This window comes from Megalops cyprinoides, chromosome 1 (genome assembly GCF_013368585.1).
Source record: "Megalops cyprinoides isolate fMegCyp1 chromosome 1, fMegCyp1.pri, whole genome shotgun sequence".
In the NCBI taxonomy this organism is placed as follows: domain Eukaryota; kingdom Metazoa; phylum Chordata; class Actinopteri; order Elopiformes; family Megalopidae; genus Megalops; species Megalops cyprinoides.
The window spans coordinates 26939595-26966800 of record NC_050583.1 but is presented as its reverse complement, the minus strand read 5'-3'; the positions used below and the strand labels follow the sequence as shown (position 1 = coordinate 26966800).

At 37.5% G+C, this 27206-nt stretch overlaps 1 protein-coding gene across 1 annotated transcript; it reads right to left on the bottom strand.

The window, feature by feature from the left end:
• Positions 1 to 1430: 1430 nt before the first annotated feature.
• LOC118785443 (germ cell-specific gene 1-like protein) lies at positions 1431 to 27206 on the bottom strand. The gene is made up of 5 exons (XM_036540075.1): positions 26658 to 27206; positions 20380 to 20427; positions 10837 to 10989; positions 3477 to 3588; positions 1431 to 2038 (listed from the first exon to the last, which is right to left on the bottom strand). The coding sequence occupies exons 1-5, from the start codon at positions 26944 to 26946 to the stop codon at positions 1738 to 1740; spliced, it is 903 nt and encodes a 300-aa protein (XP_036395968.1). The 5' UTR covers positions 26947 to 27206; the 3' UTR covers positions 1431 to 1737.

The window sequence follows — 27206 nt, the reverse complement described above, 5'->3', positions numbered from 1 at the left end:
AATGTATACCACAAATATTGTTCAACCAAAAACACGATTCCTGCATATTCTTGATGTATCTTGGGCTAATTGCACTACATACAGAGGACAACATATTTTTTCCCACTTACAACATTTTGTGCCATATATTATTAACAGATGGGCTTAAAACCTTACTATACATTGTTAACATGTGCAATTTACTAAAAGAATAAAAGCACACTTGTGAATGTATATTTTGAGCATGTTTAGGGTCTCCAGAACATGATATACAGGATATTACAACTTAAATCCCAAGAATCCCATAGTTCAAATATGTTCGGAGAGCATACCAGTTATGATATTGGCACAAGTGAAATTTCAGACTACAAAGGTTCACATTATTTTAACTGTCATCACTCTTTCAGGATGTTATTTTGGAGTACCTGGATAACTTCAGAGCCGTTTCTAAGATACTTTGTGGGATGGTCCTCTCTTTTCTACAGTGTGTAGCAGGCCTTCTCTCTCTTTTATTCTGTTGAAAACTCTTCTCTACAGGATAATTTGAAAAATACATGTGAAGACATTCGGTGGTGTATGAAACAACTGTGATACAAAAGAGAAGTGGTTTTTCACTGTTAAGGCAGTGTTTGCTAAGCAAAGAACAGCTGAAGAACAGCTGACCCACTTTACAGCTGTGGTGACTACCATCAAATGTACAGCTTACTATCATTTATCTCTTTAGAGGTATAACAAGATATGGGAAATTGGGAAGTGTAATACATTCAAACAAAAAGGAAGTTAATAATGTGTTTGTATTCAGCACACAAAAGAATGTACTGTCCTGTTAAAAAGAATAAACATTTACCCCAATGAATGATCCAAGAATTATAAATGACCAAATAAACATCTGACCTTAGGCTGCTAGCTTTAATCACGTTTCATTATCAAATAAAACATTAGATTACAAAGTGCATCTAAGCTTGTGGTGGAAATCTTGATAATATCTGGGATTGTTAATGTTCTGAGATCAGTGTTTTTTACACCCTGGTACAACTACACAAAAGGAATGCTAACATGGAAGGCTCATCAGTATTTCCTTGCTTGTTCAAACTAAGCTCTCCAATGCAAATTAATATAATTAGAATAATGCATATGGAAACAAGCCATACAATGCCAGGTACAGTATGATGTTGAGTATTTATTCCATAATTTATATGAGCCCTTAGAATGTATATAAACTATATTTCAAAGCACACATCATAGAAAGTACCATAACCAAGTTCATAAATTTCAAGCTTAACAAAATGAGTTGTAATTTGCAGGAATGATTTTATTCAAGTCTACAATCTGGATACTGTTGTATGGCAGTGATATACTTTCTTGACAAAGAGGATTCTAATCCACATTCTCAGGTTTGTAAATACATTCATTTTTTTCAATTTATATTTATAACTATTCACCCCCTCCCCAAAAAAAATATATATCACCCATACTCTAAAAATGTTAAACAGCAACTGAAACTGAAAAATCAGCAGCTATAATACACCTTACTATACGTATCTCATACCTGTCACTCTTATCACACAAATATTCCAAATTATTTCATGATAATTTTATGCCCCTTCCAGAAAAAGCTCCATTGTATTTCTTCCACCTGGTGCAGGCTGTACGATGCACAAATGTACTACAGAGACACTTTTGAGATGCTCCCCCTTGTTTGACTGTAGCCGTGGGATGGGAAGGTTGTGGATGAGAGAACATTTTTCCCTCTACCTCTCAGCACTGTTCTTCTCCCAGAGACTCAGGGATCTCCCCCAGGTCCACTGACGATGCAGGTCTGAGTGCTTTGCCACCACTACCTCCAGGGCCTGGGAACACCTCCACAGAGCTGGAGATGGACTGCACAGATCGGTCTCGGAAGTAGTTGAAGGCTTCCTGGTCAAGGAAAGTCTGCTCCTCACGGAGGCCCTGCTCAAACATTTTTCGCTTGTGCCTGAACTCGATGACAGTCTTTGTGTAGGAGTTGAGGGTGGTGACAGAAGCAGCCATGCAGCATGTGAACGAACCCCAGGCCAGACTAAAGGAGACAAAAGGAGAGAAGGAGAGAAGAGCACTTTTCACTTATTATCCTGGCTCTCAATGCTCCAGATATAAGGTTTGAAATAGATAGAGGCTGGACTACAGTGCAACTTCGTAAAACATGCATGTGTCTTTGGAACACGTACCCGGCAGCTTTTAGATACGCAATATGCAGCTTTCTATTACTTATTAACTGAGTCAGCAAATTACATCTCCACTTCTGTAAATCACTCTGATAATGTCACAGACAAAGTGTCACCCCTTGTGGAACACATCGGATCACTTGGATATGGATCCACTTCATTTAAAGGTATCTTCATATTTTTAAAAAAGTACTGTAGCAGGACACAAGAAATTGGCCAGATGGCAGAGGACAAATTAAGCAATTTGCCTGGTTGTAGTAGATGCCGCCGGAGCAGGTGGTGTAATTCAGCCAGAGTAAATATCACTTTCATGGCTGTCAGAACAGAATGTATTTCTTGAAGGCTTTTACCCATGTACCCAAGAAACTGGGTAAATAAATGCATTCAATTGTGCAGCCTTTCAGTCCAGTTAGGCTACCACATCCATGAGCAGAAACAAAATCATAGAAAAGAGTAACAAAATGCAGCATTATCAATATTTCACAAGTCTGTTCATCAAGGACCACATAAAATAAGGCATACTGTGTTGTTTGTATTTGAGACTAATTACATTTACTCTAAATAGCTGAACCTTGAAAATGGAGAAACAGAAAGTTACTGATGACACCCTTTCAACAGCTTTGTCCCTCAGAATACGCTTCTCCTGATCCTTTGTAATTGACCTTAAAATGGTTGTTGAAACTCATAAATATTTTCTGTATATATTAACCTTGTTTCCATGGAAATAGTAGAAACTACAGGGCAAAAGAAACATGTGACATTCTGTATCACAGGGGGGTGGATATACATACTGTCTCATTTATAAATCTACTGCCTACATTACTGTTCTGTTAATTTTATACTATGAACTTACATTTACCTCTCCAGCTTTTATTATGTTTCAGAAGGTAAAAGTAGTCGAAGCTGCAGTATAAACCATGCCATAAATAGAGAAAAAGACATCTGTTGCACCAAACCCAAACTATGAGTATCAGCTGTTTGCTTTGCAGATACCATATTCATGGGAAACTTACACTGCCTGTGAATTTACATCTTGCAACCCATTCATGCAACCAGTTTCTCATTGGATCAGTTGACATAAAGCAGCAATGTCCCACCTTGGATTCAAACTCATGTCCAGTGTTTTAACAATTTTGCCACATACATGTCACATTGCAATGTCAATGCCCCCTAACTTCAAACTGGCTGTTGCATCAGTAGAGAAATACACACAAGAATGGCTTTTATATAGATATATAGATATTTTTTAGATACTTCAGCATGTTACTTAAAGAGAGAAGGAGTAACACTGACCAGAAAGACCAGCCATAGTCCCAGGTATGAGGTCTCCAGTCCTCTGGTCCAAGACTCACAGTGACCTGGAACACCTGTGTATACATCATGTGAGCCACCATTCCCAGCAGTCCTGCCAAAACACACAGACACACACAGACATACCTACATGAACACCAACTTCTCAAATCACCTTTGGCTGGCTTCTTACAGCTGCGCTCATGGTCATATTTTGTGTTTACCTGTATGCTCTATGTTTCTAATTTATTGCATATATTTCAAATTCCAAATACTTTCAAAAGAGTTATTTCTTTCCACATTGATTTGTATTCTTCATGTGAAACTAACAGGTGTAGACTTGAAGACGAGGTAATTTGGCCCATATGCATCTTCCTACTGCTGTGAAGGCAAATTTGTTGGAGTGTCTACTTTTTGGATCATAATAGCATATCATTTCAAGTAAAAGACTGTGAAATAGGCAAAGGGAAACAGCTCTGTTCTTCATATAACCAAGGTCTGTGCATCACTGTTTCAAACTGGATACCAAAAAAAAAAAAAAACAGATGAAGGAAGATCCATTTGCTTTTCTTGTCTTAATTCAATTTTTGAACATGCTCCTGTCAAGAGATTAAGTTGTCTCATATCTCATCTAAATAGTGTTTTAATGGCAAATGTGATTAAAATAACTTTTTAGCATATCTATTTCATCACCTTACATGTATTCTAAATGTGATTTGCCTCTCATCCAATGATATATTCATTTGAAATTACACTTGCACAGAAGAATTAGACAAAAATAACAGCTCATGACTTGCTGATTAAATGAATGTTAATCACTGCCAAAGGTAGAGTCCTTACTACAAAAACCCAGCGCAAGGTCATATTAATTAATCAGACCCATTTAAGGGGTACCTAGGGTGCTACGATAAACACTGAATTCAGTGGAGTGTGTTTGGCTGGATGCACAAAACCTTCTAAGGATCATTAACCTGGAGTGTACATGATTGCTATGACACCCTGACTTTTGTATGCGAAAAGCTATTGAGGAGGATGTTGACATTTTGATAATATATTTTATAATATTAGGAGACTGATGCCTAGTTACTGCATGTCATGCTCATTGTGGCACTGCAGCAACTCCTACATCAGACTGTGTAGAGCTGACATTCAGAGCAAATATTAATGCACATCATCCACAAGAGACTGGCAGATCTCAATGCTCTTTGCTTTAGTAAGAATGTTACAACACGTGATAATAACAATATGATATAATATGAATAATATGATCAGACAAGTACCATTAAAATGATTATGTGCTCCTTACTGGTACATGGTCTGTAGTTCCTTTTTGTACTGAGTCTAAAATAAAACTGCCCATTCAGGTACAAGGAAGTGCTTTCCTTTTGTTGTGGTATCTTAAAATTATTGTTGTTTGTCGTTATGTGGCACAAAAATGTAGGCTGAAGAATACTGCAGCTGAATCCCAGAAAGCCTACTTATCCTGTACACAATTTTACTAATATTTGATTGACTAAGTGTTAAAACAGATTCTTTGGTTGAATATTCTCTACAGACAAAAGATGTACTTTTCCTGAAATTATCCCACATTGTACTATACGCTTTATATTTTTCATCGAATTTATTAGTTTGTGGTGAACACATAGGAGATTCAGATTCATTTTTCTCATTATTAAAATATAATCACCACTTTACATCCAAGTTGCCATTTCATTTGGAAAGGGACAAAACTATTGCAACAATGAACTGTATGTTTCAAAGTATGCCAATGACTTACAAAGTAAAATAACTATTTGTATTTACAAATCAGTAAACTTTACACCAGCAATCTCAGGAGCTTTGTAAAGTGGCAGTGACAACAATGTGCTTGTCAGGAATGCTGTGAAGATGAAGTTAGTGTTGTGAATCCCTCAGTCATCAAACTGAAGTTAATGTGACTAAAGGTCTTTGCAGTGGAACAGTAGGACTTTACAGCTTTTCTCACCGGACCATTTTCATTTAAATACTTCTAAACATATACAATGATCAACACTGTTCCAAGTCATTTGATCCCACTTTATAGGTTTATACTATATAAAGTCACCACCTGGTGAAGTTTCACAATCAGTGGCTATGTGCCAGGGAGAGGACAGTAATAATCTGGTGGAGCTGTTTGTGAAACATGAAGCATAAATAAATGCCTGAGTGATTAAATGAGTATGCAAAGTCATTTGAAAGCTCTAGGGTGTTGCTCATTAAAACCTTGATATGTGCAGTTCCCTCGTTAATAATTTTACATCTCCTGTCATGTAGATAACACAGAGTGAATATCTGAGAGCAAAACTAATGAATAATAAACTATATATTTCAAAACATATCAATATTACAATTATTAGTATCCAGTGATTTAGCAGGCAGCCTTGTCCAGAGTATGTTAGAATGCTAAGAACATAATATGCAATGATGATTGCAAATACATACCTAAATCAAATCATAGCTAAATTAAATCTCAAGGACTGAAACATGTTCAAACATACTGTGATTAATATGCAAGCAATTAAATACAGTAACAGGAACAATAACTGCTAGGGGAACTGCTAAGTTATTACAAAGCTACATGGGCTGAATTTTGACAGAACTGAGAATAGGCAGCAATGCTGCTTAGTAGATAGGGAATGGTAATATCAGTCTATGCACTTCTAATGTTGAAGGAAATACTACATGCCATCGTAACATGTCCACTTCAATTACTTAATAAATAAACACTACAATGGATAATTTAAAACATTGAATAATTTATCCTATTGTTCAAATCTTCCTTCCACTATCAGCAGAGCACGTTGTGTGTATATAGCCTGAGAATCAGCCATTTCCTAGAGTATCTTCATGGAGAGGAACATTTCACAGGTCTGTTCTTCATGCTTGGCAAAAATCCCAAATTCCTCCAATAAATTACAGAATCTCAAAAGTATAACTTTCATAAAACTTCATATATTTTCTAATGCACATAAAAATACTATAAAACCAGAGTGCCATGTTTAGGACCTGGTAAGCATAACTCAAAGTGTATCTTCCTTTGCCATAAAGTTGAGTGCACACCACACACATGCATACAGTAAGTGCATTTCCCATGTGTGTAAAGACCAGGAGGGCATTCAAATTTATAACTTTTCTACAAATGTCCATCCTTTCGTGAGTTTTATTTATGACAACATTATGTCAAAGTGTCATTAAGATTCGAATATTCATAATAGAGATATATTCTTATTTGCTGTCATAACAGCAAATACATCTTATAACACTACCAAAATCATTTAATATATTGACTATGATTTTATGAATTGTAATGACAATGGATAATCTGTTCCCAAATCCAATAGATATCAAAAAGGAAAGGACACAGGACACAGAATATAATAATAGCTCATCATATATTCAAAGACTGCATTCAAAGATTTCATGACCACAGCTGATTGATTGATTGAGTTATTATTCAAACGGTCTCAGGGATAGCAATGATGGAATGACAGAATGCAATATTTTAAATCTAGTTCCATCACATGTTAAAGTCTTTCAAAATAAATGCAAAGAAAGAAACAGATTATACGGCGAATGGAAAATTTGTTCTTTTGTCATTGTTCAGGTTTCTGTATTCAAATGGTGTTCTCCAATTAGAATTATTCTTACCTACCTGCTCTGCAAATTGAAAGCTCAGTTAATGCCACATGAAATTGGATATATGAACACAGCTAGATAATTACATGTTGATCAAAATGATGGGCATACCATATAACAAGAGACATTTTAAATGGTGATTGATGTACTTCATATTTCAGATTGCACTACTTTGTAAATCAATGCTATATTTGCATAAATGTTAAGATGTTAAACAAGAAATTTCATACAAGGGAATTTGTAATCCAGCATTAGCTCTCTCTTCTCTCTCTTAAATCATAGGTAACTCAGAACAGATTAATTGACTACCTATCAATTATTACTAAATTATCATGCTAGTCAATTGTACGAAACCAGTGAATATACTATCTGAAAAAATGACCCGTTAAAATGGGCTTTTTCTTGACCCATTTTTTGCCAAAAAACAGTGCCTCTGTCAATGTAACTATACTGAATATATTATTGATCACAGCTGTGATAGCACTCTCTCTCTCTTCATGTGCAAACAGAGCCTCTTTGCAATGCAACTTCACACAACCTTACACAAATCTCATACACTGTTCAGAAATTCAACGAAATACACTTTGAGGTAGTGTCAAGAGAAAAAAAAAGGTCTAATTGTGGTCGTCATACTTGCTTTGGTTGTAACAGTAGCAGAAATGTTAATGTTAGCAGATGAGAAATAGGGTATTTTGGGAATATGGGCTTGGATGGTAAATATGAGCTTTGAATGTGAATGTGTGCAGACTGAAACTATGCTTCATGGAAAAGTACTCTCACAGCTCCTTACTATCCATGGCCCTTACAGGGTTACAAGATTACCAAGATCTTATCCTCATGCGTTTTAGGGACAGAAACAAACACAATGTAAATGTGTGAGGCAATATGCAAACTCAGCCAGGGCAGGGATTCCTGAAGGAAACTGGTCAATTACTGATGTTTATTGATTTAATTCAATCACAACATGGGATTTGATCCATTAGTCAATAGTGGCACATTGACTAGGCATAAATAGAGACCACAGTAGCTGAGACAGATGTATTATCCTTTTAAAAGCCAGGTGTCTATACCAGGAACCTATGCTCTTTGAGAAAGAGTTTCCACTCAAAACATGTTGCAGTAATCCTACATGTAGAGTTCTATACAAAATGTGTTTGATTTTTTTTTTTCCATTCATTATTTATTAAAGTGACTTCTTATTTATTTATTATTTACATTACATCATATTACATTACATGCATTTAGCAGACGCTCTTATCCAGAGTGACTTCCAGGATAATAGACCATAGGAGGTGTAGAAGTGTAGCCATTCAATTTAAACGAGCAACAGTGGCAGGCCAGGCTAACAACACTCCCAGACCAGTGAGTGTGAGCATAACACTATTCTTATACACTGTTATTTTCTATGGTTCACACATGAGCCCTTTTCCCTGGCCAGGATTCTACATTTACTGCAGCCAGGAGAATTTCTACACAATTATAAAAGCTTTCTGTAATCAAAACACTTGACACTTCTTGAATGAAGTTCACAGCTCTGATAGTCATTAATTATGTGGAGGGCCCCTCGGCTGCCAGAACAACAGTCATTCTCTGTTTGTCTACTGTGGGAAGCTCAAACTGAAAGCTGAAATAGCCTGTTTAGTGATATCTCTGCTTGGTGCTGCTGCTTCTGTAAAAATGTGTTTTTCATCTGAAATGTCATCATGCAATTAAACTGAGTGTAACAGGTCACTCTGCATGAAGGAAAATACTGAATTTTGAAGTCCTTCCTTATATGCTTGGACGTCTATTTGCATTGCAATGGTAACATATGATAGACCTGACACAGACTTCAGTCTTGATGTCTAAAACTCCCTTGTTGCTCTTAATTATAATATTACTAAACTGGTGAAGAAAACAAGAACCATAATCACTGCAGTAGCTCAGATTTGTACTACTTTTATGATGGTGATAATAATAACAATGCTTTTTTCTTACATGAAATATACTCCTTTGCTTGAATTTAATTCTACATACTGTTACATTGGCTTCGCATAATCATTTATAAAGAGGTGTTTAAGAAATACTTGAGGAGGATATGTGCACTAAGATTGTCAAAGTAGTGCCCATTGCCTGTATTGCTACTATGCTACATCTCAAAGCTAAACATGGAACAACAAAGTTAGATTAGACACTAATAACACAGCTGTGTGCAAGAAAGCAATAGGATTTATTGCCTCATGCAGCTGAGATTCTGCACCACAGAGTAAATCTCTAGAAGAACACATTTCAAATGGACAAGAAAATACTGCTGTTCACAACAAATCAATCTCGAGTCAACAGTAATGAACTGCATATTTAACATGGGTGACTTAAGCTTTCCTATTCTCTGCATAGCTCCTATAGTCAGAAGTATTATCATACACATTCTGCTTTTCAACATACAGTATTTTTTAATCATTTCCTTAATAGTTTCTGTGACAATGACAATAAAATGCTGCACAGATGAAAACTATTCCAGAAAAATAATCTTCAAATTCATATGTCAGAAAGAATGGATACCCAAACTAATGTTCCAGTGGAATAACACAGCACTTATTCCACAATTATATTTGAACATGAGGTGACAAACTGTTTGCAGCAATTAATAAATGAAGTATAATCCATGACAAGACAGAGAGTGGCTGTTACTAATTGCAGTCTGTTTCCAAAGACACCAGATTAACTTGAAGCTAAATAAGAATTTTCTATTTCTGTCTGATTCGTGACCCTAGCTAACATTTGTGTCTGAATAAAAAATCAGCTGCATTATCTGTTTAGAAAGAAAAAAAAAAAACAACACAATGTGAAACATATATTTAAATAATGTTGAGGCATATGCTCAAAGACTTCAGCTAAGAATCTTTAATGTCCCTTTTTTTTGGATGGGTTTTGAAAATACGCCCCTTGAGCCTCATCTAAAATGAAAGCCGTTGTGGGAGTCCAAGGAACTGCTTGTGCTGGAATTAAAGGGCATTAAAGGCAAAATGAACAGTGTTGAGGGATAGGAGATGAATCAAATAATCTCAATTGAAAACTAGCAGCTGTTCTGGCTTGTTGACAGCTGGGGTTTACTAGAAGCTGTAGCTGACAGAAACTCAAGCCACAGCACAAGTTCTGAAAACAGAATTTTGTTTTTAAGTTCTCTGAAAGTGCACCACTGCAATACTGGCACATACAAATTGACTGTACTGTTACACTAAGTAGCAAATGTTCTATTAGAATATGCCTTTATTCTTTCCCTATGAAGTCAGTTATTTAATTACTGATATTATTTAAGAACGCCTGCCAGTATGTATAGGGCCTTAGATAAAAATCTGAGCAACATGGAAATCTTGACACAAAGCTCATCAACGTAATTACAACTAGATAACCAGAAATACATCAACTATTGGAGAGGGAAATTTAACAGTGCTATTAATACCAACCGTGCAAGAATTCTCTGGGAAAGTGGCCCTGTTTTCCATTTGTTTGAAAATATCATCTGAGGTGTGTTATGCACTCCTGTGTTTTACACAATACAATTCAAAAACATTATCAAATGGCATTTTTTTTTCCACACCAGTTTATCAGCACAGCAGGCTGCACACATCCCTTTATGACTGAGACACCAGCAATTACAGCCCCCACATAATTTCAGCAAAACCTTGAACAAATGAAATGGATCCGCATAAAATGGGTGGACACATACCTGAGAGAACAGTGAAGACAGCGGCGAAGGCATTCAGTTTGAGTCCATCGATCACATTGCTTGAGTGAAAGAGTTCTAGGCACATTAGACTGAAGCCAACGACCAGGAGCATGATGTATAGCACCTCAGAAACCACTGACAGCCAAAGGACACCTGCAGCACAAGACAGGCACATCGGTTAGCTTCTGCTTTCGGCTGCCATATTTCAGTCCTTTCAGAGCCATTAGCGTGGTCATGGAGGGAGGCGTAAATGCAATAACTCTCCCAGGCCAGAGACTCCCGTACTTAGCGCAAAGATGTTATGTGGATGCTGATTCGGAAGGACAAGTATCGCAGCGTTTTTTTTTTTTCCATTTCCTCACAGGGGCAGGACTTAACTGTTGAACTCCATAATGTTCTGTCTTCCTGTGAAAGACTTTTTTTAAAGAAAGTGTGTAGTACTAGGAGTTAGCTGTAAGATGAGAATGGCTCAATAAACAGGACCTTTAATGAGTAGAAAACGGATTGCTATTTAAAATGTAAAACATTAAGATATATAGAAACATTCAGACTAAGTTAAGAGTCCATATTTGTTGTTAAAGAAGAGTTATCAAAAACGTCAGCATAGGAGAAAATAAATGAAAGCAGTATAGAACTACTGGTATACATTATGATGAAATGGGAATTTTCAGAATTGAAAATATTGTTTTAATGATTTGTTCTGTGAATGTAGTATTTCATCCATATCATACCACAATGTATTTTCCAAAATGTTTTGATGGACTTTTTTCATGAGTGAAAAGAACGGCATTGCGTATCACATGAGAAACCTGTCAATTTTTCTGTTTTCCTCAAATTAAATTTTTACACTTTCTCTTTGTTTCTGCTGCAGCTACTCTGGACCTCCTTCAGGATTATCGGGCTCAGGGCGGCTCATCAAACAAAAACGTGTTCAGGTAATATGTCAGACATGCGTCAGTGTTATAATGCAGACTTCAGTATGGAGCAGGAGAGGCTGTTATTGATGTTCTGTGTTTATCTTGTCTCTGGATAACAAATCATTGATGTGTCAGTGAAAAGGTAAACAACGTGCTGAGTGAACAGGGGATTCATATCTGACAACCGTCCACCTGCACTAAACAGTCCTACTGGGCTCTTGGCACAAACAATCCAATCCTCTCAAGTCTTCCAGCTGCCAGCACAAAGCCCCACACCCCTTAAGCATCTCAGGCCTTTCCTTTCAGCAGTGAAGAGTGAGAAAATGCCAGGAACACTGGACTGACTCACACACGGTACCTCTCAGCTCTCATTTTCATCTTGGTGTTAAATGTGAGCCCCTCAACAGAGAACTCTCAAAGATGTTCATTTACTGTGGGAAGACGCCACAACTTTGATTCATAGTTCTTTTTTCTCCTTTCTTCCTGATCAAAGACGTAAAGGCATAGTTGTGTTTCTTAGGAACATTGAGAGTATACAATACACCCATATCTCAGCTTAGAATACGTGAATATTGCATTTTATGGAGTGCCGTTATATGCACCTAAGTCTATGATGAAAGAACCAAAAGAAGGGTGACGACAGTCACATGCCAGGTTTGCATGCCTCAGTGGAAACAGAAACGTAAAATTTATTTGGAACTTTATGAGACAGCTCATTGAACAAAAAGCAGGTGCCAGACCACTTGGTATAAAAATGGGGAAAGTTTGATTTCCCTTAAGAAAAATGTAGCCAGTAAATTTATCACAGTGATCCTTTAATGGGGGAGAAGAAGAAACTGAGTCACTTCCTCTCCCCGCTTCCTCTTACCATCCTCTCACCACAGCAATAAATCTGTTTTTTTTTTCCTCTATCTGTGCCCCTGGTGTGACTCACTGGCCCCTGCGTCATGTCAGAAGTAGGGCAGAAACAACAGCAGTGCATACACTCAATGCATTAGGCTATCGTAGTTTACTTAATGATGGAGAGATATTGGCAAATTTGGAGCAAGCAAAATTACAATTGGGTGCTCTGCTGCTGGCTAATTTTTCCAAAATATGCAGCAAAATGACAAAATGAATAGTCTTTCATAAGCCTTTGTCCCCCTCTGAAAACACTTAACACTTTTTGGGGGGTTAACTGAAGAATGGACATGATGTTCATTAATCACATTCAATACATTTTACTTACCAAGGTAAGTTGTTTACAATCTGAATCACTGATCAAATCATTGCCATAACCCTATAGAGGCCATCTTTAATGAGCATTGCTATGCAAGGTTATGTGGTGTTTATTGAAAATAAAATATGGTCAAAATATGGTCCCACTATATTGTGTGATACTTCTTGACACCTCTTAGTGCCCACCAATGTTCTGGACACAGTTATTCAAATTTAAGCCACCATATTAATGAGAATGTGGATGACATTAGTCTTGATAATTGGTCTTGATTATAGATACTGACCACTGACCATCATCACTGCATCATTGATAATTTTCAATAACTGAAAGTGTGCCATGACTACACAAAGAGCTTATACAGAAAGCACGTGGGTGCTTTGATGATTGCAAATTTCAAAACAAGGCTATGAAAAGAATGCGCTAATTTAGCCTTTCAGGCCAGCCTTTGTTTTGCTAATGTTTTGTTTCCTTTCTCTTTTTCTTAATTTTTCTTTTTTCCTTCAGCCACTACCCCATTATTGCTGTCAAAGACATTTTTTATGTATGTTGACATAAAAATAATAATAATGACAGTATTTGCACATTCATCTCACATTTGACACACGCATATTCTCTAGGTCTCTGCACACGTTGCCATAGCTGTTCTTGTCATATCAGCAAATTGAAGTAGCCAGACCCAGGCATGCCAAATGTGTTTACAAATAATTTTGATTTGGCTCATGAATGGGTAATTGAATACAGTTTACTGAAAACTGCTAGAAAGAATTTTGAAGGTCCCTAGCCAGACCTACTAATGGCCCCTATGGTAACTGTAATTCTTATCTGTAAATGTCCATAATGACCTTTGAATTAATTATATGGGAGTGTGAAGGGTCTCTAGCTGTACGTGTACGCACTGATGTCATGAACACATTGCACTCAATTATATGAAATATGGAAATGAAACCTTGTTACAAATCTCTCTTAAAGAATGACAGACTAACAATTGTCCAAACTTGATAACTAGTTAATTAGGTAGCTTGCAAAGTACCTTATCCATTCACTAGCTCCAGGTAATATTTATCTACGTTAGCTTGCTAAACGGTACATACGGTAGCACATATATGCAGTATCTAGCTACCTATATGTAGCAAATTGGTAGATGTGGTTGGATCCAGCACCATAATGAACATACTGATTACTATTCTATAACGTATTATATGTATTTATTATAAATATTAAATTTATCATATTATTTAGACTTTCCAGTCATTCACGTCAATGGATGCAACCTCTGTTTATGCCCGTATGCCTTCCTTGTGGTTCAACTTGACTGCTAGAGTGAGAAAGCTCCACTTTTCATGGTACTGCTGTGACAGCAATTAAATATTTTGTCTGCTACCAACATCTCAACACCGTGTTGTCAAATTGTGTCATATTGTGATATTTTTGTGCAAAATAATGATAACAGAAATATTGTTCACAACACATAATTAAACAGATAAAAAATCAATTAAGTATTTTGTAATGCCTTCCACATGCACATTGAAAAAAAGCATGAAAGACTCTAAAATCTGGTTTGTGTATACTGTCTGAAAGTTTTACTTAACTGTATAGAGTTCAGCACACTAATACACTCCTTTCCATGACTGCAACACAAGTGGTGAATGGTATCTAACTTCAGTTCATCATAATTTTGATTAAAAAATAATATTTTAACTATCCTGTACACACACATGTGTTGCCAATGAACTGTTGGTCAGCACACCTTTAAATGTATACTATGTAATTTATTTATTTATTTAAACCCCCCCCCCCCCCCCCCCCCCCCCAAAAAAAAAAAAAACAACAGATGGTTGTGATGGTCTGTGTGATGGTTTTCCACTACCTGCCTGCTGCTTATTTTAAGGTTTAGAAGTTAGGGACTATACTTTCAACAGTGACATTAAAGAAGCCCATTATTTTAAGCACTGATAACTTTGATATTTGTGTTATTGTATGTGGTATTTGATGGCAGGAGGATAGAGTTACTACTACTATAATTACTATACAACTTTCACGAACACACACACTCAGCAAATAGGAACAACTGATGCACTGGAGCTAAACAAAACTGCATAGTCTTTGAACACCTATTAGAAGGTAATGTTTCGTGTTATTGATCATCAACATTGATCCTTAACTTGTCTTTCCACTCAAATGTTGGCTTTCATTAATTTAAACATACACCATAAATCATAAATGTCTCCTTGGCTTTCAAATTGTTATCAGTCTAATGACATAGCACTATACAACAGTTCTTGTCTGTCAAGGATATACTAATATCAAATCCACATTCACCATATTATCCTATCCTATATTACTCCTTTCTCTCCCACCTCAACAATATAAGGAGAATCAAGGAAGGTTGAGGTCTTTAGAGGTTTGTCTGTCACAAACAAACACACAGCAGAGTGAGTAGACCAATCACAGATTGAGCAAGACAGTCATACCAAGATACAGGCATGGAAGCCTGTCTATGAATCAAAATTATTATTGTTCAGATTACGAATTGAGGCTTAACTTTGCCATTAGCTGATTGCCAAAAATCTAAACTTTGATTAAAAAACAAAATAAAATGAAGCAATGCTTATATACATGAAAATAAACAATACATATATGAATATAATACCAGTATAAGAATATAATGCTACTGTGTGATTATTATTTAGACACCAACCACCATGTACATTCAATTGTTATAATTTATTTTAATTAGAATTATGATTTAATTATATTCAATTATAATTAGACCGCATTTTCAGTCCTGACAGTTTTCACTGTTGCTTCCTCTTAGCCAGTTTGAGCCACTGTATAAGTTTTTTTTTTTTTCCAAAAAAAAAAAAAGAATTCCTTGGTTTAAAAAAATGCTCCAATAAAAAAATACACATAAATTATTAAGATAGGGACAAACAAACAAGACAACAATTTCCCTTATCTGTCATCATGTAAATGTTTTGTTTTGTAAACTTTGAACAGCTGCTTTGAGATTTGCTTACTGCTGTACCAAGATTCTCTAAGAGCTAGAAGAGCAGAATATGTTGTTCTCCCTTGGGAGGATTTGGCTGTCAAATCGTCCTCAGAATAATGTATAAAAGAGAATGAATGGTTCAGTGAGAATGAATGACTTCAGTGTTTTAAAAATATGTTTACATTGTTAATATTTCACTGTGTTTTGATCAAGCAACTATACATGTTTGCAACCTCTTTCAACCTTGGAACACTTTGCTTGTCAAAGCCACTCATATTATATCAAAGCCACTCATATTATTATCTGAAAGATTGTCTAAACCAAAATAAACTCAGTTGAAAATAAACTCATACTCATGAAAAGTGAGTTTCTATCAGGACAGGGTATTGCCAGAGGGGCAAGAATTGAAGGGACATTTAATTGCTAGGCACACATGGGATGAAAGAATTCCACACAACTGCACCACACAAACACAACTGCTGCTATTTTAGCACTTTTAAACAGCAATTGAATTCAGCCATTCCTATTTTGGTTCTTATACTTCTGTGATTCATTCTGATTTAAACGAGTATATGTAAAATTGTATATGTAAAATTGAAAGAATAAGAATAAACGTGGTCACTGGTCACAAAATAAAGATGTTTACATTTCTCGATGCACCATGTCCTGTCTTTTTATCCAGCAACCTGTTCTTTTTTCCTCCAGCTCAGTGTGTCTCTGCGGAGTTTCCCTCTGGATGTGCTGTTGTGTTGGAAGGCCGTGGTCCTCGACTATAACCTCTGTGTTCAGTTTCCTGGTGACAGGGCTGTGCAGAGCCCAGGTATGGAAAACAAAAGTGTTTCTGATGACTGTCAAGTAGATGCACATGTTCTGGAACAAAATGCTTTGCAAGGTTTGATACAGTTGGTCAGGTGACAGTCCAAATGTGTGCCAAGTCCTTCTGGGTAGATCAGCCTATGGTGGGATCAGTTCTTGAACCAACACATTAGTGGCTCAATGGACAGGAGGTCACCCTTCCAAGTTTGGAGCACAGATGGATATTTACACTGCTTTGACAGATGTGCATACAGTAACCAACCCTGTGACAAACATTGAATTACTGGATTTGCAGACATTATTTCCTTCTTCTAATGTCAGCTGGAGGATCAGTAGTTTTCAGGTGTTATCAGTCCATAAACATTGTTACTCAATAGGCTGATGGTTTGACGAATAATTTTTCCTCTGTTGGGTTCATCTCCACTGCATTTAAACCTTTCCTTTGCCCTCCTGCAAATACTGAGGCATGTTACGCGAGTCTCTGTCCCACCACTGTCACTATATATGCACTTACCCACATTAGATGAATTGCTACCTGCACGATCAAGGCTTCTGACTCAAATTCATTTATATCAATGAAAGGAATATGGAATACTTAGGTAAGTAATTTGCTTTAACTAGCCTATATGTTGATTTATTCAAACTGGTGGCAAGTGATTTTGAAAAAGGTTGCATAGCTAAAACAGTGTTGACATATTCTGTTCAGACATCAGCTTATCACATTCAAAACTGCAAGGCAACACATTAAATGTATGAAACATGGTATTCAAAAACAAATATACAGTTAATAATAATACCAGTTATAATACCAGTTAATAGTGCAATTAATTTACCTTATTATCTCATATAATCCAGGCAACCTAGATATGACCTGATATCTAGATTTATCTCTGTCTCTCTGTCTCTGTCTATATATATCCAGCATCAGATTTAAAATCTTCTCCTGCTCCCAGGGCAATGTTCCATTGTAGACACCTTGGACTGTATCTATCATTAAACAAACTGAATTAATAAAAGATGAAAAATCAGAAAGCCCAAATGTTTATATGTCATCCTACTCACTGATTGACTCAGCCAGTAGCGGTTCTCGACTGGGTACGAGGGTGGATATGGGTCCCCCACTGGGGAGACTGCAGTCAAGGCAGATCAACATTTTTAATCACTTAAACTGCCTCCAAAGCTGCTCTTATCAGCAGCAACAGCTAGTGACAGGCAGTTCACACAAAAACAATTCTCTCAAAAGTTTCAAGGACACTGCTGCGACTCCTAGTTGTGTCTTTAGTCTTACCGGTGCAAACTCTGCTTCACTACAAAAACTCTGAGACTGATTTCATGTGACAAAAATTGAGGGTATTTTATGAGGCTGTGAGTAGGGTTATATCAGTCCAAATGATTGATACAGATAGGTGCGTGACTGATCTGGTCTTGAGACCTAAGCACAGACAGACTAAAAGACCAGCATTCTTTGAAATACAGGCTCACACAGTGGACTATTATCATCAAGTTGCTGAACAAATGTGCAGCTGGATGTTCACTACAGCACATACTGCTAGGGGGTGTGGTGACTTCCACGGTCTTAGTTTTAGCATTCTGGGCACATCTTTGTGCAGCTTCCATGCTATTCACACTTTTACCTTTTCCCTCATTTATGGGTTAAATGTTGCAGGTACAACTTCCTTTAAGGAGCCAACATGTTTTGTCGCGGACTTCCCAGGACAGACAGGGCCTGTCTGGTATGGGTCCTTCAAGCTTCCATTGAAGACTTTCCTTATATAGCTGGCTCCAGTCTTGTGAGTTTGACACTGGTTGCTACAGTAACGTCACTTATCTTCACAGCTTCTCACTGTGTGCCCTTTAGAGGTCAGCGTTCCCATTCCTCAGATGTGGTGTCACATCGTAGTTCTCTGGTCACGTCTTTTATGTGCACAGACAACAAGGGTCTGATTGAGTCAACGGCAAAAGTCCAGTGACAGGCCTTGCTTCCATGAAGAGGAACATATTCCAATCAGCCCTAGGCTGTCATGAGTCTCCTCTGTTTGTCTTTCATTGTGGAGCAGTATCTAGTTCTCTGTTATGGTGCAAAGGCTGGTCTGTGTATTACCCATGGGCATAGAGACTAAAGGTTCCTATAGAGCTCCAGTAAAGGATTTTCCACCTGCTTCAGGATCCTGAAACGTCCTTTTGAGTGGATTTGGTTCCTACAAGTACTCTGGTCTCCACATCCCATTCATTTAGTATCTGAATGGATGGAAAATGTCTTTCATATGACATGAAGAAACTGAAGAAAGACTGAGTGCCATTTAAATGCATCATGACAGAGCAACAATACCTTACAGGGGTGTCTCACCTTACTGGTGTACAGCGGAGGAATGTCACACAGTATGAAAAACCAACAGGATTCAAGGTCAGAACCAATGGTTCTTTGCTAATCATTACATTTGGAACATTATATTCAATCAGCAGGACAAGACACCCTCCATAAACATGGGTTTATCTATGTATCTCAATTGCAGTTTTCACTTTGAAATTAAACTTAAAAATATTGCTACCCATTCAAAATTAACAAATGTTAATCGGTTATGTTCTAGTTAATAGATATGCTTCAAAGGCTAATTACACGCTGCAGCCCTCGAACATGCTGAAGCTCCTCATTATCATAATAATATCAGTGCAGGGATGGAATGCATTAAAATGATAAGCACAGCAACTCAGATAAATAAAAACGTTTTAAACAACCAAGGTCATTCCACTAGCAGCAGAATAGCACAGAAATTCAATGAGGTCAGAATATCAGCCCATGCAGAGTCAAGGACAACATACATACTGTATATAGAATGCAAACAGATTTGAGTCCTATTCACCAAAAATAAACAAAGCATTCTTAAATCAAATGTAATGGCTATATATGAAAGGAGGCGATACACTGATGCATAAGTAAAGATTTTTTCAAGCTATTTTTTTCAAGTTATTCAAGTAACATACAAATGTAGCACTTCTGCTTTGCAATTCAAATTTCATTAGTGTTTTCTTGATGCTAAAAGCACCAAGATACAACATTCAAGTCATGTAAAGTTCAAGTCAATCTTGAAATATCTACAGTTTGTATTACATTTTCAGTATGATCTTTCTTCTAAACATCTGAAGATTTCTAACAGATTTTCAAAAAGAAGCTCGGTATGCATATTTGTACTGTGTCATGGCCAAAAGTGCACACTGACACAAATGCACTGGCCCTACTGTAGCACTACAGCTGAGCACGACTGAACATAACTCCAGAAAGGATTTCATAAATGTTTAGAGGCAGACTGATGACTCATTATGGAGCATGATGTTCCATTTATAATTAATCTTTTGTTACCTAAAAGTAAATTAGGAAAACTAATTAGGCAGCAAGCTTCAGAAGTTGGGCAGGTACAATTATCCTTGAGTGTACACAACACAGCTGCTGTTTCCTGCTCCGAGCAAGCCGCCTGGTCCGGGTGAACAATAAATATACGACAATACCGCTCACTGACAGAGATAACAAATCTCTTATTTGCACAAGGCCCAACATCCATAGTCAGACAAGCCTGATAGCTGGCTTAATGGTAATCATTACTCACCCCTCTCTGATGCTGGGGCCAGATCAATAAAGCTCCTGCATTTCTCACCTGTGAAGACACAAAGAGACCACAATCTATAGAAGTATACAAAGTTTAGAATGAGATCACTGGCACTGCACACTGACACACATGCCTGCAGCTATGGGCCTCTAGTTTGGATGTAGTTCTCATGGTATGGCTGAAGCATTTGAATCATTTGAACTCTTTTGAACTACAGAGGAAGTAGAGGTATGGTGCAATATATAGGATGTTGCCAAGTTCAGCAGGGGTTCCATATTGTACCTGATAGCATTGTAAAAAAGTTCATTTTGTTCCGGGATGTGCATACAATAAAGGAAATTCATGTATTATATTGAATAACAGTTTATTTTGAGTGCATCTTACTCATTTCATTCTCAATGAAAATGTCTATGAGAACATTTATTCCATTTATTATGGAGATTGTATACAAGGCATGCAGCTGCATTCTGGGTTCGTTGTAGAGATTTGATTGCACACATGGGAAGGCAAGCTAAGAGGGAGTTACAGCAGGCCCGCTGTGAGAAGATCAGGGCCTGAACTAGGAGCTGTGTTGAATTCGTAGTGAGATAGGGACGGATCCTTCAGATGTTGTACAAGAAGAATCTGCATGCCCGACTCACCGCTGCCACCTGAGAGTAGAAGGACAATTAGCTATCAAGCATTATACCAAGGCTTTTGGTAGTGCTATTGGTGGTAAGGCTTGTAGAGCCTAGGCTGAGGGAGAGGTCCTGAAAAGGGGAGGACTTGGATGGGAAGAAAAGCATATCAGTTTTAGCCAGGATCAGCTTTAGGCAGTGGTCCACTATCCACTGTGAAATGTCTTTCAGGCAAGCTGAGATGTGTGCAGAAACCTGTGCGTCAGTTGGTGGAAACAACGGGAAGAGTTGTGTGTCGTTGGCATAGAAATGACATGAAAAACTGTGGCAGGAAATGACAGATCGGAGAGACTGCATGTAAAGAGAGAAGAGGAGGGGGGCGAGTACAGAGCCTTGAGGGACACTTGTAAACAGGCTGTGGGGTCTAGACAACCCACCATTCCAAGACACCCTGAAAGAAGAAAGAAGCCAAGGTTATATAGAAGTAGAGTGTTCCACTGTGTCAAAGGCTGTAGAAAGGTCTAGAAGAATCAAGACTGAGGAGTGGGAGGAAGCTCTGGCTGATTGAAGATCCATCCTCAGTAATGGAGAATCGGGCAGACTCTGTGGAATGATCAGCCCTGAAGCCAGACTGAAAAGGGTCAGGAAGGTTGCTCCAAGAGAGAAAGGAGGATTGCTGGTTAGCCACAGCTTGTTCAAGTGTTTTAGACAGAAAGGGAAGGAGAGAGACAATAGTTGGTGGACAATGTTCTGGACAGCAGATGAATCCAGTGTCCTTTTCTTCAGCACGGGAGTGACTCTCGCCTCCTTGAAGGCTGTGAGCACACTGCCCGTGGAGAGTGACAGATTTATCAGACCAGTGATGAATGGAAGAAGACTGGACTGCAGGAGTGGTGAAGGAATGGGATCCAGGGCACAGGTCCTGGGTGAATGTGACGTAAGGAAGTGAGCAACATCAGCATCTGAGAGCATCTGAAAGATGCTGATGTCGTTGGATGGTATTGTAAGTTGGATACGAGTATCTACCTCATTAGGAACATGTAATGTAGCTGTAATTTTACTGTCTTGGCCAAAACTATTCTGTATTTCAGTATTTTGAAGTTTGATCCTAGGGAAGCTGCTGTAAGTAGTGATCTGTGATCTGTACTGTGGTGTGACTCTCTGTATAGGGCTGCGAAAAGTACAAAAATTCCCAGCAATTTCAGTGGTGGCCACAGAGTGAACATTTCAGTTTAGTCAGCAGAAAATGGACATTGATATAAATGGGTAGAATCCCATTCCAGTGCTGAGTAACCATACAGGGGTCAGGCCAGAGGACCATAATGTGTTAATAAGTCATCCCATTTGTCAGTTGCTGCAGCTTTGAGCCATTCCAGGGACAGTCAAAGAATGGCTTAAATCCACTGGAACACAGTATACCACAGATGACAGAGAAGAGCATCTTACGTATATTAAAACCTGCGAACACAGACAGCACACTACCTGTTAACATTTTCCGCCTGCCCTGCTCTTTGCATGAGTTGTCCCTTTAGAATGATGGAGGCTGTGTAATCAGGTTACAGAAGAATGAATATTTTTTTTCTTTCTATCCCACTTTCCCTTTATTCAGCTCATGTGGTCCATGTATTGTATTGTATAAAATATAACACTTTAATAGTTAAAAACATTTAATGGCCATTATAACATACTAGGGCTGCTCGATTATGGCAAAAATCATAATCACAATTATTTTGGTCAATACTGAGATCACGATTATTTAACATGATTACTCATTGACTTTGGAAACATGCATTTATTGAACTTTTTAAAAAACTTGTCTTTTTAACCCTTTCACAGGTAACTTATTTTTATGCTATGTAGCGCATGTTACGTTACATGGTACGTTATGTTTTCATTAGTGTTATTAAGCTTCTCATACATTCCAGTTAGCATTTGCTATATTTTTTAACATTAATTCGCCGTTTTCTCAAAGATAAAATTAGCTAGAATTTTTCCAATGTAGTGTTCTAATTGCACTGGTTTTAGCATATGCGCTAAACGGCAAATCACATCGGCGTGACTGTATGCGCAAAAGGGTTAACAGTGGATTTTCTTGAACTTTAAATATAATTAAACTGAAAAACAAATAAAAAATAAATGTAAAAAAGATAAATAAATAAAAGGATACACACACACACACACACACATTTCAATAAATGTGAGACAATTACCGTTTTATCTCGATTATCTTGTTTTCGTAATCATTGGAATCCAAAATCATAACTGAAAATAAAATTTGATTAATCACCCAGCCCTATAACCTACATTGGATAACTTTTGATTCAGCGTACATCATTTCACCAGTTTTTACCTCGTTAAGCTTAAACAAAGAAACTGAAGACAGTTTAACCAGAGTTTCCATTTAGTAATGCGCACAGTGAGGTGTCAGTGGGCCAGACTTGTAAGATTAAACACAGATGTTAAATTCAGTTTGTTTCACTCTCTCCATATTTATAAACCAAACCTTATGAAATGCTTACACCTATAAATTAGTTTGAATTTTGGATTTGTTTCCATATCATACAGTATACATTCACATTACTGTATATAGATTCTTGGGATCTTGGAATTTATCCCCTCTGATAAAATGTGTCAAAGATCATCAAGACAATAAGCCCAGGAAACTGGAATATGGAATGACAATTAACCTGTCAAATTTAGTCCTTGTATATTATTCAGCTTTTTTGTGTGCTATTTTAAATGTATGCCCTACAGTAAATAACACTGTAAAATTGTACGGTAAGCAATTATAGGAGCTGAGGTCAAACAAGTCATGGTAGTAACTACCTTTTCCATTATATAAAAACCCTGCAGGGTTCGTTTTTCTATATCAGTGTCAATGCATTCTCTGGCCTTTGTTTTTCAGGAAAGCTCTTTGAAGCACTGACGATAAAGTCAAGGGCAGAGAGCCTAAATGCTGTAGATACAGTATACTGTACGTGTGCCCATACAATGAAGGGGACAAATGATCATAAACATATTTTCATGTAGGTCGAAGATGAAATCGGATCATTCGCCACAATGCTTTTTCATAAATCCAATGCAACACAGAGGGACAGAACCTCCCGGCTTCTTAAAAGTAAATATGTCACCAATTCCATCAAGTGTGCTATTTTTTTTAGTTTATTTAATATCAGTTATGCTTTAGTAGTAGTATGTCCAAGGGAAAATAAACATTTTCTTGTGCAGAGACTGTAAAGCTCATTAAGAATGGAAACAATTTCTGGATCTTCAATGGATCTTCACATGTCACTTCTCCATAAGATAGAATAATAATTTAAGCACAACTAAGGAGAAAATAATTGCAAAATCAGAACAATAACAAAACCACCTCTGTGTTTCATATTTACAGGACCCTAGGATAATCATAAAAAGGTGGTACAGTTTAAAACTGCAAATGAGTTGCTCCTCTTGTCTCCACAACTTCACTCTTTACTTAAAAATTCACCACCAGCCTCCAACTCAACTTTTTTATTCCTAGACATAGCACAGATATTGCACATCTATAAAGCTAAACTTGCTTCTCTTAAAATTCAGATATTGTTCAGCACTCTGTTTATGATTAAGTGTTTGTCATGGAAATAGGTACATAAAAGAAAACTGGAAATTTTTTCCAACCCACAGTCTAGGACCTCTCTAGAATTTGTTTGCCTTACTAACAGGAGAAAAAAAGATTAGATTGTCAGCATGACCAACTGTGAAGGCATCCTAAAACAGAATAAAAGAAAATTACTCCAGAAGCTGAGCAATGTGTAAAATGTAAAAATCATAAATCCAGAAAATTGAAGCGTAATAGCAAAAAAGCAGAACATTTCAACAGTACATCCAATGACTGCAGAGAAAGAAAGGAATATCTTTGGGATATTCATGATGTTTATATTTATAACTTTATCACATTATCGCTGAAAGATGTGCCACTCTATAATACATTTTAGACACTGTAAAACTACGTTCCCCTTTCTCTTTCGAACAAAATGGATATTTTTCATGCTATTTAATTAAACGGTCTCCTGCAGCACTAATTATGCATTATTATCATTAACAATTATATCAACTGCACTGTAAGGGTGGCTAAGGCACTAACTGCACAGTTGCCATACTCTCGTTGAGACATTTTATCTGTCAAAACTTATTGTAATGCATATTGACTTTCACATGAAAAGGGAGAATCTCAGCATATCCATCCTCATGTCTGACACTGGCCTCTGATTCTCTTCCTCAAGAGGCATACTTCACTCTCCCGTGTGCATTTTATCACGTTGTACATCTGTCAGTGCACGCCCAGTTGGATTTCTCGTAAATCTAATGATTAATCAGGTAGAAAGAGGGTGGCAACATCTGCTTTGAAGGAAAACTCATCAAGTCTTTTTATGTAATCCTTATCAACTTGTGCTCTCTCCCGACCTCCACTGGCTTAACAATATGGTACAGTCCTCACTGACTGGATCTACGGAATGCATTGTTGTACTTCTTAATTCCTTCTTCAGTCTTATCATGCCACGTCTATTTTGTTTGGTATCACTGAACTTTACAACAACTTGATTTGCTTCGATTTTGAAGTTATTGTAGTTAATGACAGTTCAGGTAAATTGGATTCATGCTGCCAAGGGAATATACTTCCTTAAGTATCAAACAGGCTTACCTCTACTTATTCCTGAAAATAGTCTCATACAGTATGCACCATACACTACAGTGGTAAGAGATTATTCTGTTACCTTCAAAGTAACCCTATTTCACTGTGATATGCAAATTAAATGACAAAATCTCAGGAGTCATAGTGATGCTTTCTCTATTTAGATAATGATCCAACTACTCCTCGCTATTTTACTTCCTTCATGAAAGAACCATTTTCTGTTTTGCAACCTGTGTTCTGTTTGAATTTGCCAGGATGTGGGTCAGACAGTGTACATGTAACTCCTCTGTATTAAAACATTTGTGTCTCAGTTCCAAGAAGGCTACTGGGAGAGAGATCAACAGTCTAGTCACTGTGAATTTGCGGATCACACAGCAGGTAATAACCCATGTGACACTGGCAGCTTGGTGCTGTACATGGTGCACTGCCCCTTCCTCACTTCCTTGGCTTGCATTGCTGAGCTTCCCCCTGCACTCGAACCTTACTCCCAGCTGTCCAATCTTTCATGCCACGGATGACAAACTCATTTTTCAGAGCCTGGCTGTGACTACTAGGTCAGTGAATCATAGGTGGGCCAATGACACAGGCCTACAGTTTGGCATTAACATCAAAACTTTATAACTTAGAAATAACCTTTTTAGCATTTTACTATATTCTGCATTCCATTTCTCATTCCAGTGAGTTTTACTTCCTTTACAGATTACTTTAAGCGGTATATGAAACTAAACAGTATGAACTGAACAGTATTAACTGAATAATACAACAGCACCTAACCAGTTTTAATTAACAGAAAAAGATATCCATTTCGTGCCTTTACAGAATTGGTTGCACGCAGATAACGGATTTACATGTTGTCATTTACTAAGGTGCAAATGCTCAGCTAGATGCTATCGAATGACTCTCACACTGTGCGTTTCTGCGTTATACCGGTTAATTGACAACATGCTCTACGTATATTAAGTACATAGAAAGGTGGAACTTGGTCTTACCTGCTCCATTGATGTTTTCCTCGCACGAGTACCAGATTCCAGTGTGGAAATGTCTGAAGAGGAATCTGTCGTCCCCGGTCTCCCAGCTGTAGTGCACTTTGCTCTGATCCGTCTCGTTCACCCCATAGTCTATGCAGTTGTGCGAGCGATCTTTGCTGCAGTTTGGTTTGGGGACCCTCTGTGTGCCCTCGCACCAGTAAGTCGTAATAAATGCCGTGGTGGAGAAGAAGAGAGCCACCAGATTTAAACCAACGGAGAGCAACGCTCTGCATTTTCGAGTGGTCTTCATGGTCTAAAAGTCCGAAATCACAGAGTAAAATGAATTCATCAATGCCGTGTTAAAACCTGTGGCGTTAAATAGCAAGTAATAATGAATTTGGGGTCGACGTGATCGCTCCGACGACAAAATACTTGCTGTAACTTAAACAACATCAGTTAAGCACCCCTAACACTGTAACCGAAAGTCCGATCGTGGGGATGCAACAGTGTAATTTTGGGATTGACATCTTCCGTGTACTCAGTCTTCACCCTTCCACAAACAAATGAAAA